The 17,050-nt window shown below is 39.4% G+C and overlaps 1 protein-coding gene across 1 annotated transcript in view; it reads left to right on the top strand.

Annotated features, from left to right (window-relative positions):
* Nucleotides 1-1,863: 1,863 nt before the first annotated feature.
* LOC122882406 (plakophilin-1) overlaps nucleotides 1,864-17,050 on the top strand; it is a 16,616-nt gene continuing 1,429 nt past the window's right edge. The window contains exons 1-13 of the mRNA XM_044209737.1: nucleotides 1,864-2,320; nucleotides 5,545-5,666; nucleotides 9,660-9,848; nucleotides 10,009-10,202; nucleotides 10,680-10,809; nucleotides 11,127-11,334; nucleotides 11,530-11,698; nucleotides 12,565-12,682; nucleotides 14,678-14,845; nucleotides 14,951-15,127; nucleotides 15,534-15,687; nucleotides 15,819-16,005; nucleotides 16,623-16,707. Of these exons, the coding sequence (XP_044065672.1) occupies nucleotides 2,137-2,320; nucleotides 5,545-5,666; nucleotides 9,660-9,848; nucleotides 10,009-10,202; nucleotides 10,680-10,809; nucleotides 11,127-11,334; nucleotides 11,530-11,698; nucleotides 12,565-12,682; nucleotides 14,678-14,845; nucleotides 14,951-15,127; nucleotides 15,534-15,687; nucleotides 15,819-16,005; nucleotides 16,623-16,707 (2,085 nt within the window). The 5' untranslated portion in view covers nucleotides 1,864-2,136. The remainder of the gene's footprint in view (nucleotides 2,321-5,544; nucleotides 5,667-9,659; nucleotides 9,849-10,008; nucleotides 10,203-10,679; nucleotides 10,810-11,126; nucleotides 11,335-11,529; nucleotides 11,699-12,564; nucleotides 12,683-14,677; nucleotides 14,846-14,950; nucleotides 15,128-15,533; nucleotides 15,688-15,818; nucleotides 16,006-16,622; nucleotides 16,708-17,050) is intronic.

Genomic DNA, 17,050 nt, shown 5'->3' with positions numbered 1-17,050 from the left:
ACTTTGAGGAACTCCTGGGCACGACCAACACGTCCTCTGTCAAGGAGTTTTAAGACATGGGGGAAGCCTAACCCATATCCCTGGCTGAGGTCTCTGAGCTCCTCAGTGGAGGTGTGGATGAGATTCTCCCTGAGATGCAGAAAGCTCTGGACATTGTTGGGCTGTCTTGGTTGACAGCCTTCTTCAGAGTCGCATGGAGGTCTGGGACAGTGCCTGCACAATGGCAGACCGGGATGGTGGTTCCCATTTTATCCAATTATCGGGGTATCACACTGCTCAACTTCCCTGGGAAAGCTTATTCCAGGGTGCTGGAAAGGAGACTCCAAACGTTTGTCAAACCTCAGATCCAAGAGGAGCAATGCAGATAACATCCTGGTCATGGAACAGTGGACCAGCTCTTTACCCATGCAGGAGTGTTGGAAGTGTCGGGGGGAGTTTGCCCATCCAGTCTACATGTGTTTTTTGAATGAGTGTTACGTGTGTTTCTGTTGGCTTCATCAGACCTTCGACATGCACTGGAGCAGTATGCAGTCGAGTGTGAAGCAGTCGGGATGAGAGACAGCCTGGCCCACTGTCAGGCTGTCATGGCTTACTGAGACAATTGAATAGATTGAACATTATGTAATTAGTAACTCCTGTGCTTTTCCTACAGTCAAGTGTCAAAATGTCTGTTGTAAAAGAGGATGTTAGATCTTAATGACTAACTGAATGATAATAAAACAAGAGAAACTGCATGTACGTTCCATTATGGGAATAAATACATGTAATTCTATATTTAAAAATCATCATGTACTTTGTAGCCTATATACTGAATTTCAAATTAAAATAAAAATGACCATTGTAGTCTTAAAACAGCACATATAGGAATGGACACAAGAGCAACACCTGTAGTGTAGAATGTACCAGCCAAATTGATTTATTACAACTTTGTATAAAAAAATTTTTTCCTATTAAGGAGCTATTATTTATCTAAAGTATTTAATGAAAATTAATACACCCTTTTATAAAGTATTCCTTATTAGAAAGCGGTGCACGTGTATGGGATGTACAGTATATTCTGTAACAATGCGTTATATTTTATAAGTTTATTATAAGTTTTGCATGTAAAGCATTACTTTGAAGAGATAACTAGTGCAGCTGTCAGATAAAACGTACAATATTTCCCTCTGTAATGTAGTGGGTTAGAAATGGGCCATAATGTAACATAAAACAGACACACTCAAGTAACAGTGGTGGAAAAAGTATTCACATCCTTTACATACGTAGAAGTAGCAATACTGCAATCTAAATATACTCCATTTCAAGTAAAAGTCTTGCATTAAAATGTCACTTAAGTAAAGGTACCTAACATTATAAGCAAAATGTTCTTTAAGTATCAAAACTGAAAGTACTCATAGTGCAGGAAAATGTCCCCTATATACAATTATATATTATATTATATTATATATTTTTGGATTATTATTACTGATGCATTAATGTGTTGGTGACATTTTACTGTTGCAGTGGAATAAAAAGTACAATATTTCCCATTGAAATGTTAGCTAGTGAAGTAATAGTATAAAGTAGCTTAAAATGGAATACTCAAGTAAAGTACAAGTACCTAAGATTTTTACTTATATACAGTACTTGAGTAGCTTAAATGTGAGTTATTCACCACCACAAGTTATGAACTTAGAAAATGTATTATTTCTTTCAGCTTAGGCTATTTCATTATAGGCCTATTGATTTCACTATATGGCACAACACTAAATGCTCCTGCTGAGGGCTGCGGGAAGACAATAATGTTTTCCTTCAAAAAAAAAAAAGAAAAGCTTGTGCTGATCCTCTCTTGCACCACAGTTGTGCAGAGATTGCACACTGATATACGCATGTAATATGCCTGTCTGCCTCCCTGTCTGCCTCGGCCCCTCCCTTCACTCCGCACCTGCATGTGAACTCTCTTCGGTCCCACCTCGACTGGGCGCGGTCCAGAGGGTGGAGTTCACCGCCGCTGCCTCGAGAACATTAAGTCGGTCTGTAAACTTGTCACGCCCGCTGCATTCGTTGCGCTGAGTCGAATCGCACTTCTTCTCCGGGTCTGCACTTTATTTTTGGAAACTGGTGTAATCGATCCGTTCACGGAAAGGACACCGAAAGATGATGGCTCCGGAACCGCTGCGATCCGCGTTGACAATCGTGGGCGCCGAAGACACGTCGCTCGCGCTGCCCTCCGACACCGAGCAGCGCTCGGGACAGCAGCGCGTGCTGGATCAGGTGTTCACCATCAAGAGGAGCAAGTCCAAACACGGGAAGAACGGCTCACTGTCGCCTTCACCAACAAGTATGAAAAATAGCTTTATGCAACTTCATGTTAAGAATAATACCACATAAGCCAAACATGTTGTAACCGCTTTATTTGCTATGAACAGCGGTGTTGTCTTTCAGGCATCTTAACAGTTTACTTTTACACGTGTTAGTTAATATTAGAGCGTTTGTGTGTGTCCCGGAAAGCATGCGTCACACAACTCCCCCCAGGAGTAGTTGTTGTATCTTCCTAGCAGGCCGAACGTGCTGTTTTAATGTTGGCTGCTGCGTTTTTGGCCAACTAATGTGGGGAAACAAGACTGCTCCAACATGGTTTCTTTGTAGGCTAAAAGTGGGGATAAACATTTCTGCAAAAGCTAGTTTAGCGTGACAGAATGTAGGTTTCAGAAGTGTATTAACCGATGATAGGGAACGCCAAAATAAACGTTTGTCAGAGTTAAATAGGCCATATCACCGGTGTGAAATGTAATCCTTGGCTGCTGTTAAACAAAAAAGGGATTTTTGAGTGTGAGCTCTGAAAAACAACACTGTCAGACACACATTCTGCTTATCCTGAGCGAGCGTGCCACAGCTGTTTTCTCTCTGGGAGTTAGGAATGCAGTCTAGAGACCGCACACATTTAGAAAATTACATTTTAGTCTTTAAAAACAACTCTGCTGTTTGGCATTACTGCAAGAGGCGTTCTAAAAATTGAGAAACACAATATTTTTATCTTGTGAAATGTGTGCAGGTCTTCCTGTTGAGATGTAGTGCATGCGTGTTTGTTATATGGAAATAGAAGATATCAATTTGTTAGTAATCTGTAAAGTAGGCTATGCTATCTGTATGCACACATGATAAGGATAACAAATGATTGTAATTTATAGTACAGATAGAAAAATGTAGCCCATATGAAAGGTGATCAGCCAAACCAGCTATCATTGATTCCAGAAAACAAAAACTTTACTTTAAACTTTAAAGGCTGTACCTGAAGAATTCATGCTTTATCATCTTTATTCCACATAATGACATGCTTCAAAATGAACCCTTTACAATGAAAACTGAAATTGGTTTGTCTCTTAAGTCTTCATTTGTCATTCTGTCTTTTGTTTTACAGTCATTATTTGCGAGAAACATTTGCTCCGAGCAAAGTATTTTACAAGCTTAGTTTTCTTTTTAGCCCGGTAAGCTTGTAAAATACTTTGCCCAGAGCAAATGTCTACAAAACACATAACGGTAGACAAACTCAACCATAAGGTCAGAGTTGCACACAACCATGAGGTTTTTACTCAAGGATTACTTACAGTGATGGAGCGACATCAGATGAAGAAGATGATAATATCTGATATTAAATGGACCCTCACCACTGGGGATTTCCCTATTTACAGCCAAGACCAATTCTGTTCTGTCATGTTTAAAGGGGCAGGTCAACCAAATTACAGAAAGGCATATATTCCCACTTATCCCAAATGCTATCAAGCCATGCAGATAGCTTTGGTTTTACGTGCTGAGGTTTTTTGAGATATCAGCCCCTGACACTTCTGCTGCTGCCCCCACACAATGGAGGTCATTTTTGTTTGTGGCGCTCAAACAGCAAGTAGGTCTACAAGAAGAGATTGTTCATCCAATCAGTCAATCAGACTGCTCTATTCTTTCCGCTTCTATGTTCAGCACAAGGGAATAAAATGCACAGATGATTCAGCTATGCCGCCTTCAGTGTGCAATACAACTGGAACTGCTTTCTACAGCGGAAATCGACTCTGTTAAAACTGTCCACAGCGAGGTCTGTGAATTATCCTTAGTAACTGGTACATTGTGTCTGGAAAGACATATTGCTGTTGAATTTTTTTAAGCATTCACCTCCATTGTGTTTCAGTGGCAGCAGAAGTTTCAGAGGCAGATATCGTAAAAAACCTGATCTGCACATAAAATTGAAACAATCTGCTTGGCTAGATAGTACTAGGAGCAGGCTAAGAGAGAAAATGTGTTTTTTGTGACTTCGGTGAACTTACCCTTTAAGGCCTTTTTATTCGGTGAGATGGTCCAGTCACTTACAGAGAATTCTTCCCCTTCCTTGAGTTTGCCGTTATTTTGACAACCATAATCCTATAATTGCGAGGTCACAGCTATAGCTACTTGTCATAATATGGCTGCGAGCCTCATGTTCCCATGACTCATCCAACAAGACAGACAGGCAAAGATGCTACAACAAGCTGGCTATGTGTAAAGGTTGTGACTGACATTATGTCATGTCTGTCTTTCTACAACTAAAGAGTGATTAATAGTTTACAAGTGAATGATGTTATTTACAACAAAGCTCAAATTATTAATCATTTGAATCATTGACATTTAATCAAAGAGTATACATGAACTTAATAAAATACTTTACAAAATATTAAATCAATCCATCAGTAAATTGATCAAACAGTGTATTAATAATTAATAATTAGATTAAGGGACCCATTTAGGCTTGGCAGATTTACCAAAATTTTGCCAAAACAAGGCCACCAAATAAAAAGTGGAATGGGAAATGGAGAACCAAATGGTTAATAAAATTGCAAATTGAAAAAAAAAATCCACCTTTTAATTTCCCATTTAAATACCTATTAAATAAATAAATTTCTCTTTATAGAAATTTAGTGTAATTGGTTTCCAAATCTTTTAATTGAGGTTTTGAAATTGATCTAATATTGCTTAATAGGTTGTTTTTGTAGCCTCTTTAAATTTGATTTATGTCTTGGTGCATTTCGTTATTCATTTGTTAAGTCTTGAAATCCCTCTAACAAATCCCTTTTTTAATTGTGCAATTGAATATCAATTAATGAATTGCTTTTGTAAAAATGTGGAAGGCTATCTTTGTCCACATAAAATCTGTAGACATATATTTTACATAAATAATAAAATACCTCTTATAGTAATGAATAGAAAGCAAAACGTATATTATGAAACTGACCAATCATCAGTGTGGTGGAAACCTGAAGCCCACATAATGACAGAGTTTTCAACAACACCCTCACGCTGTCTTGCCAGTGTGTTTGATGCTCATTGGAGGCCTTATGTTCCTTCAATTATCACCATGACAGCATTAATCTTTATAGGTATGTTTCAGATGTTTTTGTTATACTTCTCTTAGTAACATGATCTTGAGGGTAAAAAAACATCATCTCTGGATTTGTTCTGTCTGACTGCCAATCTTGCATTCTTCTTCTCTCTGTTTCTCTGTTGTTTATTTCAGTTCTCACACGTCTGCTCTTTTAACAGGCCTGTCTCCCCAGACTTTGACAACATATGCCGAGTTTGGATCGTTCAAGTTTTCTCCATCCAAAGCAAATGGCACCTTCAGCCACACCAACTCCACTATGTCAACAGGCTACAGCAAAGCGGTAATTGTTTGTCTCATGTAACATCCCCATTTGTTGTTGTACAGATCATCAGAGCACAAACCCTTTTCCCTTTCACAGACTCAGCATTAAAGGACCAAATCAGTGGTTTTATAACAATCACAAATACTTTACGGTACATTACTGCTGATCAGTTTTAATGTCAAATGTTTGAATATTTTTTTCTGTCTAGCTTGCAGTAATCCATCACAGGGAGTAGGTCAATATGTTATACCTGCATTCATTGTTATCCATAAAAAAAAGTTACTGTTGTATGGTAATGCAGATTAGGCTTCTTAAATGAAACTTAAAAACTGCATTACTGCGCAAAGATAACTTTGGCAATCAATAAAATAATGAATACTATTAATTGCATAGAAGTAAAGAACAATTTAAAGGAATAATTTGTTGAAAAAACAGCTCGCCTGGCTCTGTTTAACTGTAACAAAATCTGCCTACCAGCACCTCTAAAGCTCACTAATGAGCATATCTTGTTTGTTTAATCCATACAAAAATCAACTTTTAAAAATGACATGATGTGGTTTTACGAGGAGTTATGTGCAGGACTATTTCTTGTCTGGGCTCAGTGACTTCAGACAACAAGCGGAGACTCCAGGAAGCCAAGAAATAGTCTGACACATAACCCAGCGTTACTCATAGGCAGATTTTGTTACCTTCGGATGGAGCCAGGCAAGTTGTTTCCCCGTGTCAAGTCTTTATACTAAGCTAAGCTAGTGTAAGCTAAGCCTGCTACTGTCTGCTGGCTCTAGCTTCATGTTGAATAGACAAACATGAGAGTGTTATCGATCTTATAATCTAACTCTGCTTTTTTTTCTTTTCTTTTTTTTTGTAAATGGGCTAAACATGCAAAAATGCTGATCTTTAAAGATCCACTCCCTGATATTTAAGATGCCTAATAGCTCCCACGCGTTGACACATCCCATCTGACTGTTAATGTTTCTGAACTCAACTGTGAGAAATTTGGATTTTGGTGGTGTAATTATACGCAGTAATAGAGAGTATCAATAGCTCTATAAGTTGGTGTTAACACCAAATAGGAGGGACGTCACAGTCACGGGTGATTTATGACATTGTTTCATGAAACATTATATTATACCTGTACTGGTTGAGCTCATGGTATAGCCACATGGCTTTGCTGGTTAGGCAATCAGCTTTTTATTTCTGTGGCCCTATTGCTTTGTCTGGTGCCACAGCACAAACCCTGAACCAGTTATATGGTTTTATTTGTCCGTCATCACCTTTCAATTTAATTACCTTTAATCAGATATAAGGGAGTGGTGTATTTTTTTATTAACAGAAGTTAACAGAACATACTTTATTTTTGTAACAGCCAGGCGTGTGTGGTGTCCTGGATGGACAAATATAATGTCAAAATAAAAATAATGTCACTAAATCAGGGGGAGTTCAACTCATTTGCAGTGTTGGATTAATCCAAATTCCACAGAGGAGTAATGTTGACTTCGTCAGTGTGGTTTTATATATATATATGTGTGTGTGTGTGTGTGTGAATATGTATTCGCTCTGGGTTGACCTGACCTAACCTACTGACAGTGAGTTGAGGCATGTCTAGGGAGCATGGTGATGTGTCATTGCAATTGAAGGCTTATAATCGTCACTTCATGAAATACATCTCTGTCATATTGTGTTCTGCTATTCTGTTTTTATCTGATTCTGTCTGAGTTAACGGTCACCTAAATTCCTCAAGCAAAAGTAATACTGTAAGTTGCCTGATAAAAGATGCCTTTCAGAGCTGGTAACCACAAATTCTGTCTAAGGTCTACTTTTTTGTCTTGTATATAGCACTTTGAATTACACCCGTCATACTGTAAAGCATGTATTAGCACTGCTGTATCGATTGAAAGCATTAACTATAGATATTTTTTCTAAGTAAAGGAACACAAAGCTATGTATGATAACAAACCAAACAACAACAGCAAGCCAAAACTATTAACACGTTAACTATAATGTTAACGTGTTAATAGTTTAAAAGTAAATTAAATAGGACTTGCATCTCATATTTCTTGACTTTTGGTTCGTAGTGTTGATGTGGTGTTGATCATGAACGATCCAATTCCTATGAAGGGAACTTACACTTGGCAAGAGAAGTGACATGTCTTTCCGCTTCTATATTTCAATATTGATGTACTGTATAACAATAAATTTTACTGTGTCACAGTACATTTAGTGGAAATCCCATTGAGAAACTAGATGAAATAACTAGATGGGAATGTCTTTCAATTAGATACTTGAAAAATGAATGTACTTCATCACATTGATGCAAAAATCCTGTATATACAACCAGAAATATTAATGTAATATCTAACTTGGTATAAACAATAGAGCAGCAGCGCCACATCCCTCGAAATAAAAACCAAACAGCGTGCAATCCAGTCATATTTGCAGAGTTGCAGTTTTGGGTTGCTGACATTAATACTTGATTATACATTACTTTACGTTTCTTTATCTAGACAAAAAAAGTTCCGTGGCTGATGCCTTGATGATGTGCTGTCAGTGTGCCTCCTTCCTATTGCATCACCATCACTTCAATAATCATCAATCTCAAATATGATTTCTGCATTAGTGATGGTACTTTTTGCAGAACACAGGTATATCCTGCTCTCATTTATGTTTCCTATCAAAATAACAGCAAAAAAAATTAATTAACAAATATTTTAGTATTTCTTACTAAATTTCTGTTCCCAAATAAGTCAGAGAAGTGTCCTGCTGTTTTTCTGCGCAGCTTTTATTTGCTCTGCTGAATTTACATCCGTCTCTCTTGTCCAGCCTGTGATGTAAGGAGCCCTGGTGGCTCAGTCAGGCTGTACCCAAATAAACACGCTGTAAGTTCTTATCAAATGTGTTGTTAACAGATCTGTCCTCCATCATGCTTTTGCAGCTAAGTAGCAGGGCTGCTGTACGGCTGGTAACTGAGCAACCAGTCCTGTTTCAAACAGGAATAGGTACACAGGATCTACAGTGTGTGTGTGTGTGTGTGTGTGTGTCACCTGCTTCCCTTTTAGCCAATATCCCTTCCTGATAAAGTCCACAAATCAAAAGGTTAACATGTCAGCTGCAGTGATAAATTGTGAGAAAATTGTTCTTAAGCTGCAATGTTTATGATGATTTATGATAGTGGTGCATGCTTCCCTCCTTACTAACATTCAGTGTGTTCAAAGATGGACAGGAATGTTCTTCTCTGACAGATTTGTGATTCTGCTGTAATTTTTCAAATAAGCCTATAGGAGACAGAGGTTTAATTGCGAGAATGACTAATCCTTAAAGCATTGGCAAGACATGTTCTGTCATTTTGCTCAAGCTATGACAGGTTTTTTCTTGAATACTGTGGCAAAGCTTGAATAATGTGTTATGTACACACACACACTCACACACACACACACACAAGCACACAAAGACAAAGACAAAAAACAAAATTGGAAATAAATTGATACATAAACAGTACGTAATTACGTGAGAATAAGCAGTTTAGGGACATCAGGATTGTAAAGACAGGTTTAACAGGTGCTGTGACAGACTTGCACACACAAAGATCCTCTGTGAGAAACTGCTCAACTGCACCAGCAGTCTTAAAACGCAAGTGTTGTTAGTCTCCAATGACAGATATTTAGTTACTTTGGTTTGTGTGATTGTGTCAACATAAACTGATGAAAAGGAGGAAAAGAAGAGGTATGCATACTTTGTGTCAGGTCAAATTCCTCTGTCCTGGTTTACAGGGAGTTCTTTGAAAACTGTTCTTGTGGAAAGTTGGTTACCCACTTTCTGTTTTTGTTTTTTTTTTGTGACCTGAATGCTATAGAGTCTGCAGTGATTTAGCAGATAATGGTATTCCTGTTTTGTCATTTTGTCACTGCCAGGTAAGCTACAGTTTTCCATGCTAATGTGGACTTCTTATAATGTGTCATGTGTGTATTTTTTTTGTAAGTAAACCTCCTTAGCCATACATTCTGTCTTTTACAGAATACTCAGAGGAGTCGCACTCTATCCGCTAAAGCCATGAGAGGAAGACATGTCAGCACCTCAGGCACATGGGAACAGCAAATCAACGCTTCCACCTTGCCCCACAATCCCCAACGGCTGAAACCCAGTCGCAGTGACCCTGCCTTGGCTCCTCCATTTTCTCCTGCTCCTGCTCCTGCACCTGTTATGGTGATCAGTTATTTTCATGTTAAATTGCAATGTTACTGAAGTACCTAAACATTTTCATTTGGTTTTTAGGGAACCAATTCTTCAAACAAATAACATAAAAATTCCAAGTACTCCACAGTACCATACTGTATAAGCATTGTAAATTGCTCCCTTTTTTTAGAGAGCCAAAGGGCAGGCTGTCCAGAGCCAGCACTCCCTCCAGACTCGAGTAAATAGACACAGCACCTATTCTATGACCAACGGCACTCAGATGACCAACAGCCAGACACGCATCGTCAGGCCGCCCTCTGCCCAGTCTCACATTGAGGACAGGATGGGTACCATCAAAATATCCAAGTTAGAGCAGCAATCAGCGTGAGTTCACCTGGTTCCCTGGCTTTCATCGGCATTTTCAGTCTATGAGAAGGGGTTGACATGGGCAACATTATATTTGTACAGGATGAGGGTGACATGTGTAATCTTATAGGTACATATTTTTATTATATTTACATATTGATCATATCACAGTCTTAAGGTAAAGGTCAATTTCTCCAAAATGTTTATTTCATTGACAATTACAGTTCAGTCATCCATTGTTGGAGGGTTTGGCTGCAATTATTACCATGTGATGGTTTTCTTGCTGGCAGCCATGAGTATTTTAAAGAGATATTCATCCTGAGCCATGAATTTGGCCAGATAATGTGACAAAAGAGCAATAAGCTCGTTATCTTTTAAATGAAAACTATTTCTTACATTAAATTAAATCCATGCTGTTTACTAGACTCGTGGCATCAGACTAATTTAGTATCTCATTTCCAACTCTCTCTTCCATTCCTGTGTCTGTTGCCGCAGGGTGAACACATCAGACCTGACCCTAAAGGAGGCTGTAGGGTTCCTGTCTCACCCTGAAGAGAATTACCAGCAGTGTGGAGCCAGCTTCATCCACCACCTCACCTTCAAAGAGGAGCACGCCAAGCAGGAGGTCTGAGCACTCGCACACTAATATACTGTAAACGCTTCTCATTAAATGTACAGACACACCCTCCAAACACATACACATGCACTGCAGTTTATTTTCGCATCACATTTGTGTGAGGATTGTCTTGTAGTGGGGACACAATTGGTGGAGCCCTCTGTGAAGACCTTTGTGTAACCTGCCTTGTGGGAAAGGGAGGAGAAATTATTTATGATCGCACTTGGCTGCTAGTTCTGCTTGTAACTTACAGTGTAGTCAATCAATTGTCACACCTTTAAGTCTCATATTTTCAACACCCGCCCCTCCAAATTTCTGTGTCACAGGTTTCCCAACTAGGAGGTATCCCCCTTCTGGTGACCCTGCTGCGGAGCCCCAACCCTGGGGTGAGCCAGGCTTCTGCTGGCGCTCTGAGGAACCTAGTATTCAAGGACCAGAACAACAAGCTGGAGGTTCAGCACTGTGGCGGTATAGCTAAGGCCCTGCAGCTACTAAAGGAGGCAGATTCTACTGAGACCCAGAAACAAGTCACTGGTAGGAAATTTTTATTGAGACAGGACCTCAAAACATTGGGTAGAAGGGTGGCCTAGTGGGCCTTTCCTAAAAAAGCACATGCCTAATCTCTAACCCTATGGGAAACATATCACATAGACTGAGCAAGAACATGTGATTTACAAAATAATGCTTTTTTTTTTAACTTTAAAAAAAAATAATTCTTGCAATGCGAAGGCCTGCTATGGAACCTGTCCTCCGCCGATGAGCTGAAGGAAGAACTTATAGCTACAGCACTGCCCGCCCTGACTGAGAATGTGGTGGTGCCATTCACCTGCTGGTCAGACAACAGCTCTATCAACAACATACACCCTGATGTCTTCTACAACGCCACAGGGTGCCTGCGGTGAGAACATTTAATTAAGATCTGTGCCTTTACGTGGTTTATTTTCATGTTTTGACGACAGAGATCAAACAAAAGACCTGCCCACTACTGACAGTTCCCAATAAGTTAAAAACATTTTGATGTCATAGACATCTTTGTCAAGGCTCTGTGATGTCAGTGATTAGTCAATTAATCAATTAGTCAATAGCCAGAATATTATGAAATGATTTAAGTCATTCTTTAAGCAAAAATGCCAAGCATTCTCAGTTTCCAGCTTCTCCAGTGTGAGGATTTGCTGCAAAACAAGCCATTTGAAGGCATCGCCTAAGACTCGGTGAAAATGTGATAGCCATTTTTCAATATTTTCTGACATTTTGTAGACAAAACAATTTATCGATTAATCCAAAAAATGATTGACAGATTAATTGATAGTGAAAAATAATAGTTAGTTGTAGTCCTTGTCAAAACAATGCTCTGTTGAATTAAATGTATTGGTACCGATCAGTACAACGAGTTCCTTTGCCTTTTTTATTTTAATCCAGCACCTGTAAAAGTTTTTTATGTGATATGCGTGCTATACAGTCATGTTTTTACCTAAATTGAAGGATTAAATCGAAATCATAAATTGAAATCAACCAGAGGAGACTGTTTCTCTTATTTGGCAGTTATTTAATGTAAATGTGTATTAAACACAACACATAATTGCAACTACTTAATACTGGCACTGCAAAATCGTGCTTTGGAAATTTCTGTCCACCACGATCGAGTTTGCTAACAGGGTGTGATGGTGCAAGTTACATGTTGAGGCACACACAGTTCTGTGTCTATTATTATATTGTTTCCAGCTAGTGTTTCCATGTGGATTTAAATGAATGAAATGTGTGTAGGAACCTGAGCTGTGCCAAAAAGAAGGAGAGGCAGGCAATGAGAGAGTGCCGTGGCCTCATCGACTCCCTCATGAGTTACATCCAGTCCTGTGTGGCAGAAGAAAACCCTGATGACAAGGTGAACTTTCTCATCGCTATCAACAGAACCTTTTCCCACTCACCGCTATTATTTGTAAACACTTAAAATTTGCACTTCAGATTGCATCATAGTGGGTCGGTAGACTAATTATTATACTGGCACTTTTGCCCATTTTGTCCTCCTCTGATAGGCCACTGCAGAGAAAATGTAAAGTTACTTTTTAAAGTTCTTGTCTCTTTAAATTCCCCCACTCCCATCTACACCACCACCATCATCACTATGAGTAAAGCTGATGCTGTCAAGCAGCTATTTTGAAAATAGATTAATTGTTGAAGTAATTTTTTAAAATGACATACATTTAGTGGTTCCTTCTTCACAATTGTGAGGGTTTGCTAATTTTCTGTTTTATGTAATTGTAAACTGACTATCTTTGGGTTTTGTACTGTGGGTTGGACTTCATCTTGGGCTTAAGGACATTGTGACAGGCATTTTTCAGTATTTTCAGATATTTTATAGAATGATTATTCAAGAATTGAGGAAAGGGCTGCAAAAAAGTTGGTTGCAGCCCTACTGTCAAGGACTACAGAGAGGAACTGGCATTAGTATTGATTTCTATCGCTACAGTGCAACAATGAAAGTTAAAACTTTGTTATTTTAAATGGCCTTATAATCAAGGATTATTTGTCTGTTTATCAGACGACACATTGTCTTTCTGGCTCACAGCATTGTTGTTTTTTTCCACATTGTCCCTCTAACACTGAATTGTGGATGTGTGAGCAGGTGAGAACAGCTATGGTTGGATTCATGTCTGGTGACGCATTCTAGTTTACTCATAGTTCCTGTAGAACACGTGTCTCCTGTGTCTCTCACAGGAGTGTGTTCAGTCCGGATACTAAATATATCCTATAGCTCATGTACACACACATACAACACAAGTACACAAACATACACACACACACCCTTGAATGTGTGTATGCGCACTCACTGGCATGCTAACACACACATACATAAACAGACACATGTATAAGCAGGTAAATACTGCAGGTGGAGTCTGCATTTGTATATATTTAGTGGGTGCTTGTATTTCTACCTCATTTGTGCAAGTTTTGGGTGGGTGTGGATGTGTGCTTAATTCCACGTCTGTGCTCGTACTGTGTTTACACAGGCTTGGCTTAGTGGTAGAGCGGGTCGTCCACCAATCGGAAGGTTGGCTTAGGCAAGACACTTTGACAAATTGCTCCCGAGGGCTGTGCCTTCGGTGTGTGAGTGATTAGTTAGTTTCTTTGGACTGATGAGCAGTTAGCATCTACCATCAGTATGTGAATGGGGTGAATGTGATATGTAGTGTGAAGCGCTTTGAGTGGTCGGAAGACTAGAAAGGCGCTATACAGTCCATTTACCATTCTTTTGATGAACTAGTGTAGTATGATTGGCGAGAGACAGAGGGAGAAAATATTTGTGTCTGTAAACTTTTCTTCTTGTTGTAAACTGTGAATGGAATCTCTTAGCTTTATCTATGTTTTCATCATTTGATTGTGTTTTACTGACTTTTTGATTAAGGAATCATTTTACTATTAATCAAGCCTCATTAACTAAACCTAAGTGAATTTACTTTTTTGGTCAGCATGTGAATGTTTCTGTTGCGTTTCTAGAAGAATTCCTCCATGTCCTGTTAAATGAACATACTAGCTGACACTCGCTTAAGACCTTGATGGATGTTTGCTTAATCAATGGGAATTGTAAACTACAAATTGCAGAGAAAGAAAGAAAAGAAGTTACCTTTGTGGATTGAAAGGTCATTTTATTTCTGCAATTGGAAAACTTGCAAACAAGAATCATATTATCTATTGTATTTGCTACAGTTTGTCTTCAAACACACTGGCAAATGTGCACAGATATGATAAGATATGGAGTGATGTCCAATAGTCCTAATGGACAAAAATCTGAGAATAAGACCTTTAAAGTACTACTAATGAAAATGGTGATGAGAAGATTAACAGTGTAGTTAATAACTGCTCCTCTCCTCTCCTGTAGTCTGTGGAGAACTGTGCATGCATCCTCCATAACTTGACCTACCAACTGGAGACCGAGTCCCCTGAGTGCTTCAGCAAGCTCCAGCCTCAGACAGGGAGCCAAGCTGGGAGTAAGAAAAGCCCCACGATTGGATGCTTCAGCCCCAAGAGCAGCAAGGCTCAAAAGGAGGTGGGCATCAACCACCACACCTCCACCCCTGTTTATTGGCCAAATCATGACAGGCCTTTAATCCAAGGCCCCCCTTTTCATCTCTTTCTCGTCCTTTCTCCTCAGTTTTCATTTGATGCTGCTCGGGGAATGCCAGAGGACAGCACCCCATCAGGTGTGAAGTGGTTGTGCCACCCCAAAGCCATGCAGACCTACCTGTCCCTGCTGGGCTCTTCCCAGAACAATGCCACCCTTGAAGCCTGCTGTGGTGCTCTGCAGAACCTCACTGCCAGCAAGGAACTGGTGAGTACAAAGAAGATAATTATTAGGCGTACCATTTGTGTGTGGTATTAATGGACATTTCAGGATTATCCAAGATTGATTTAAAAAAAAAAAAAAAAAAAAAAAAGAGAGAGAGAAAAGCAACAGAGAGGTGATAGGAATAATGGCACAATTCACAAGAAGAACTGACTGGTTTTGTAAGAAAGGGTGGAGTTTTGTCTCAAGGGATTCAGAGGTTATTAGAGAAAGAAAGAAGGAGTTAGAAGAAAGAAAAAGAAAGTGAGTCATGAAAATTTCAAATAATTACAAAGTCAGTTGGATTCGGAATTACAATGCAAATATGGTATAAATACGGACTGCTACAGTGAAGTGGGAGCTACAGCTAATGTGTTTTCTTCCTTCTTTATTGGGTTTGCTTCTCTTCCAGGGGTCCAGTGCCATGAGCCAAATTCTGGTTCAAAAGTTGGGGGTTCTACTGCACATGCCCACACTTTTAAAGTCCCCTAACCGCAGCCTGCAGAAGACTGCCATGTCCCTGCTGGGTAACATGTCTCGGACCAGCAGTTTGCAGACCACCATGGGTAAGGAAAAGCATGAAATGTTGATATGAGATGTTTGTTTTGCAGGCAGCAGGCAGTGTTGCAGATACATACATGTTGAGTTAGTCCACATAAAACCGATGTACTGTATGTTTCCTATGTCTTCTCTGTAGCAAAGCAGATTCTGCCTGAGCTCACCAGCCTCCTCTCCTCTGGCCCCCTTTTGATGGGAAAGTCTGACGAAACTATATCAACAGCTTGCAGCACAGTACGGAATCTGATATTGGCGGACACTGAGGTCAGCAAGAAGGTCATTAATAATGAACTGGTCTCATCACTGACTGACCTCAGCGAGAATGGGTGAGTTTTCATTTATTCATCTGTGTGTGGGAGATTCGGCTCTCATAGCTGTGACCAACTTAAATGCATTTGTTTTGTTCATTTGTTCTTACTGTGTGTAAAGCACTTTGAACCTCCTCTGTATTTGAAAGGTGCTATACGAATTAACTTACCTTGCTTTGCCTTTAAGTGTTGGATCACTCAAATTCCACTCACTCAGTGGTATGAAGATCATGAGTTTTATCTGCCCATGTTTTAAGATCTGATGAGGTTATAATTTGGGTGGCCCATCCCCACAACACTGTAACATGCAATTATTATAAGTAAACATTTGCTGAAGTGTTTTCTCTTTTACAGTGAGCATATATCAAGGAACTTTTTAATCTACCATCATCACTGCAGCTGCTATGGCAGCTTATTGTCAAAAGGTTATTTTAATGCAAAAACTGCCTCTTAGTCAACTTCTGTCTTCTGCTGTCAAAGAATCTAAAATACCAGAAGTGCAGGTGACATCTTCAATTCCTAAACTGCGTCTTTTCCTTACAATCCTTTTTTTGTTTGTGGGTGGTTTGCCTTATTTATTTCCTGTTTATGCTCACCCATGTTCTTCCTTAATGACCTCTGCCCTTCTGTGCTAGGTCTTTCCCCAAAGGCAGGAAAGCAGCTTCCGTGCTGCTCTACAGTTTATGGAACGAGAAGAATTTGCAAGGTTTTGTGAAAAAGGTAAATTAGAAAGAACTGAAATGCAAAAAGCTTGACTGACTGTGATTAATTCTCTAAGGCAGACACAACACAAATCTGTTGTATCCGTGTAACGGGTTAAAGCTTAGCACAGCTGCTGAAATGGGTGGGTGTTTATTATTACTCCTCTGGCTCACACAGTCACTTTCCCTTCCCTTCTGCCCCACCCAAGAGTTCAGTGAATACAGAAACAGTCACATTGGAATCCTGGCAGACTGGTTTTCAGTGTTCACTGTCTATTATGGGAGGAGTAATACATGTAAAATGGATGCAAGATGAAGAAGAGGTCAAAACAGTAAAAGTCAGAGGTGGACAGGGTGGAGGA

This window comes from Siniperca chuatsi, linkage group LG10, assembly GCF_020085105.1.
Source record: "Siniperca chuatsi isolate FFG_IHB_CAS linkage group LG10, ASM2008510v1, whole genome shotgun sequence".
In the NCBI taxonomy this organism is placed as follows: domain Eukaryota; kingdom Metazoa; phylum Chordata; class Actinopteri; order Centrarchiformes; family Sinipercidae; genus Siniperca; species Siniperca chuatsi.
This window is presented reverse-complemented; position numbering and strand designations above follow the sequence as displayed.